General features: G+C 57.5%; 1 protein-coding gene across 1 annotated transcript in view; it reads right to left on the bottom strand.

The window, feature by feature from the left end:
• Window positions 1–3,367, bottom strand: part of LOC101643353 (caseinolytic mitochondrial matrix peptidase proteolytic subunit) — a 5,710-nt gene extending 2,343 nt beyond the window's left edge. The window contains exons 1-5 of the mRNA XM_004714340.2: window positions 3,182–3,367; window positions 3,015–3,086; window positions 2,515–2,611; window positions 922–1,109; window positions 666–771 (exon numbers count right to left, since the gene is read on the bottom strand). Of these exons, the coding sequence (XP_004714397.1) occupies window positions 666–771; window positions 922–1,109; window positions 2,515–2,611; window positions 3,015–3,086; window positions 3,182–3,367 (649 nt within the window). The remainder of the gene's footprint in view (window positions 1–665; window positions 772–921; window positions 1,110–2,514; window positions 2,612–3,014; window positions 3,087–3,181) is intronic.
• Between the last annotated feature and the right edge of the window lie 841 nt (window positions 3,368–4,208).

Raw genomic sequence — 4,208 nt, 5'->3', positions numbered from 1 at the left:
AAAGAGTTATGGGGCTCAGAGAGTGTCTCGGCTTCTAATGACTGCAGGGCTGAGGTCGAGAAACCCTGGTGTGGAACATGCCCCATGTTGCCCTTTTCTTGATGTCGGCTGTTTCTATCCCTGATTAGATTTCGTCTTACCTAGTTTATCTCTTGCGGGAATTGCCTGTCTGTCAGTTTGTTGTGCTGTGGTGGCTTGTGTGTGGACGGGATTCGGGAAGCTATGTCACTGGGGTTTCCAATGCCAGCCAGGTCACCCACCGTGAACAGGGTGGGGCTACTGTCACTGGGATTGTTTTCCCGATTTCCTTTCCGAAGTGCTCCTTGTTACTGAACAGAAACCCAACGGCTTTTTGCGTGTGAGTCCTGAACCCTGGCTACTCCTATTCACCCCAACATCCTTCCTGCGGAATCTTTGGGGTGTCCTAAGGGTAAGAACACATTATCTGTGAATAGACAGTCCTATGTCCTCCTCCCCAATTCCTACACCCTTCATTTCCCTTTTGTGGCTTGTAGCTGTGGCTGGGCCTTCCAGTAGAGCGTTGAAGAGAGGCGGCAGATGGTATCCTCATCTGGTTTCCACTGAGAACACTGCCTAGTGCCTAACTTTCCTGTTTAAGAGGAACTCAGATGGTGGTGCGGGCCGGGCGTGGGCAGGGCACTCACCGATCACCTGCAGGCTCTGCTTAGTGTGTTTGGAGTAGATACTGTACAGCTGCTTCTTCAGTTTCATGATCTCTTCTGCCTGGATGGCGATGTCTGTGGCTTGGCCCTGGGGGATGTCCCAAGAGGCAGAAGGCAGCAGAGTCAGGGGTGGGGGTGGTACACACAGGACTTGGGCTTCCAGTTCTCAGAAGGGAAAGAGACCCTCTGAAGCCGTCTCCTCCTGGCCTCCCTGGGTGGGGGGCTTCCTGATACTCACCCGGGCACCACCCGAAGGCTGGTGGATCATGATTCGGGAGTTGGGGAGCGAGTGGCGCATGCCCGGCGAGCCGGCGGCCAGAAGCAGGGAGCCCATGCTGGCGGCCTGGCCAACGCACCACGTGCAGACAGGGTTCAGGATATACTGCATGGTGTCATAGATGGCCAGGCCTGAGGTCACCACGCCGCCTGCGGGAGGGGACAGGTGAGCTAAGGCAGAGGCAGGTCTTATGAGTCCTGTGCTCATGGTGCCCACCCCCCAGCCCCCCGTGTAGATTGGAGCAGGACTGAGCTCCACAGCAGATCACCAGGGCTTTCTTCCGCAGTGCTGCCACAGGGGTCTGACCCTCTAACCTAGTTGGTTTTGACTCACAGCAACCCCGTGGGGCAGAGAACCACCGCAGGGTTCTCTCCAGTCACCTTTAAAGGAGATAGCCAGGCATTTCCACTGTGGCACCACTAGGTGGACCGGGAATGTAAGTCTTTAAGTTAATGGTCCAGCACAAGCCGTTTGCAACCTTCTCAAAAAACAACACCACCACTGCCATCGAGTCCAGGCTGACTCACAGTGATCCTATAAAGCAGGATAGAACTGCCCGTGGTTTTCTGAGACTGTCAATCTTCACAGAAGCAGCTGCCTATCTTTCTCTCAGAGCAGCTGGTGGTTTTGAACTGCTGACCGTGTGGTTTGCAGCAAACTGTGTAACCCATCACCGCGCCTTTAAACCAAGGAGTCACAAATGTAAATGCCTCTAAAAGAAGGGAGGAGACAGACTAGGTGACACAGGCCAGGGGACTAATGTGGTCCGAGGGGGGCCCAGCCTATTACGTCTTCAATTGCACGAGAAATCGGGAATGCTCTGGACATGAACCCTGGCCAGTTTCTCACTTGTGTGACAAAGGGTTCGGGGATGGTGCAAATGGTTCCTACACGTGGCTGCCATTGAAAAGTCGGGGGTTCCAGCCACCTAGAGGTACTGCAGAAGAAAGGGGAGGCATTCTACTTTGGAAAAATCAGCCACAGAAAACCCCATGGGGCGGTTCTCCTCTGATGTATGTGGGGTTGCCCGGAATCAGGATCAACTACACTGCCTAGCTCCTGAGTCCATCGAGAGGTGCCTCGGAAGAAAGGCCTGGTGAACTTCCAGAAGACGAAAATAAAACAATACAAAGCCAACCCAAGTCATTGAAAACTCGGGTGCAAACAACTCTCCACTCACTGCCACCAAGTTGATGCTGACTCATAGCAACCCTACAGAACAGGGGCGGAACTGGGTTTCCAAGGCAGTAACTCTCCACGGGAGTCGACTTAACACAAGCGCTAGTCATGAGTCAGCTAACTCAATACACATGCTTTTGTTGTCTCTTTAGGGGGGTTAAAAAAAAAGCCAAACTCGATCCAGAATCGATGAGGTCACACCCGACAGCACAAATCTGGTGCCAGTTTCTTATCCTGGGCCTTGAACACAAGGACCAGGCACTCTTTGGAGACTTCAAGGCTGAAGTGCAGGCCTTGGTGGGAATCTGCATCTCCAGGGCGCATGCTCACATCTCCTCCCCCACCCAGGATCTGGGTCCCAGAGTCCCCGCGCACCAGGGCTGTTGATGTACATGTGGATGGGCTTCTTGTTGCTCTCCGATTGCAGAAACAGCAGCTGCGCGATCACCAGACTGGCCAGACTGTCATCGATCTGGGGATGGGGAGGGCAGGGCACGGCCCCCAGATTAGGGGAGAAAGGGGTTAAAGGAAGAGGGCTGGGGAAGAGTCAGAGAACTAGGAAGGGGGAGACTGAGGCGTGGCTTGGGGTACGTGAAAGAGGACTGAAGGTACCAGAAGGGGAGAGGGGCGGAATGGCTGACACTCAGGGACTGGCGGGGAGCGCAGGCATGAGGCGGGGGTGGGGTGGGGTGTCCTGGTTTCGGGGAGGTCAGAGCCTGGAGAAGGGTCGGGGAGACTGGGAACCCCGAAGGTTAGAGGGCTTAGGGCTCCGAAGAGGGGGTGTCGGAAAAGGGCCCTGATGTTATGCGGGAGAGGCCTGGTGGGGCTCGGGGTCTTAGGGGGCGACCGAGGGCACGTGTGCGCGGGACTCTCACCGGTCCCATGACGCACACGATGCGCTCGCGCAGCAACCGCGAGTAGATGTCATATGCGCGCTCGCCGCGACCCTGCAGCAGGCCGATGCAGGGGAGGTTAAACGGGGCCTGGAGGGCACCGCAGCCAGCCCGGAGCCCCGGCCCTTGTCCCCGCACGGCCGCCGTACCGTCTGCTCGACCACGATGGGAATGAGCGGGAGAGCCCGGGCTGCTGTCGCGTGCAGGCTCCGCTGTAGCGCCAGGCTGGGCTCGGGGGTCCGCCGCGGGAGGAGACGGGCGGCGAGGCGAGGCCCCAGCGCGGGCCACCTGCCAGCGGCCACCCGAGGCCCTCCCACCAGTACTCGGGACCACATCCCGCAGCTCGTACGTCTCGGCTTCCGTCCGATGGCGGAACTACAACTCCCAGCGTGCCTCGCCCCCTACGGAACGTGCACGCCAGGAGGCCAACTTCCGGGAAACTGGGCGGGCACGCTTAGGGGCGGGACTTGGGGGCGGAGCCAGGGGCGGGACTTGGGGGCGGAGCCAGGGGCGGGACTTGGGGGCGGAGCCAGGGGCGGAAATTGGGGGCGGAGCCAGGGGCGGAAATGGACCCTGCTGTAGAGCCGCAGTACTTGCTTGGAGATGTGTTCAGATCCCTGGGAATTTTCTTTTTCTTTCTCTACTCTTCACTCTTTTTGTATAAAATAGTTCGATGTAGTCACACCTGAGATGGGGATGGAGGCCCAGCGAGGCCTTGTTCTCCAGGAACTTTCAGCTGTTGAGGCCCACCCCGATCCCGACTTCCCGGCCATTTACGCCTTCAGTGGGAGGGAGTCCAGGGGTGGGTGTTGTGGACTCGGCTTGGGAGATGGGTCCGGAAAGATTTTCTAGGAGGAGCGGGTATTGGAGCAGGGCTTTGAGGGGCGGGCGGGTGAGGAGTGTGTTGGGGAAGGAATTTGTTGGGTGAGGAAAAGAATGGGGAAAGGGGGTGTTGGGTCGGGTCGGAACTAGGCAGCCCCCTTTTGGACTAAGCTGAAGCAGGTTCGGGCCCTGCACGTGCTTCCCTGCACGTCCCAGAGGTCAGCAGCAGTCGGCGCCAGGGAAACCTGATGTTCCCGTTCAAAGAAAGCCTCCTGGAGTCCACAAGCAATTCTCCCAGTTTCCAGTCGCCATATGCTAATTGCCATACATTCCTCACCACTCCTATAAAAACCC

This window comes from Echinops telfairi, unplaced genomic scaffold (genome assembly GCF_000313985.2).
Source record: "Echinops telfairi isolate 266 unplaced genomic scaffold, ASM31398v2 ScPeMD7_7459;HRSCAF=8497, whole genome shotgun sequence".
NCBI classification, from domain to species: Eukaryota; Metazoa; Chordata; class Mammalia; order Afrosoricida; family Tenrecidae; genus Echinops; species Echinops telfairi.
The sequence above is the reverse complement of the archived record's forward strand: the minus strand, read 5'-3'. Positions and strand labels throughout refer to the sequence as shown.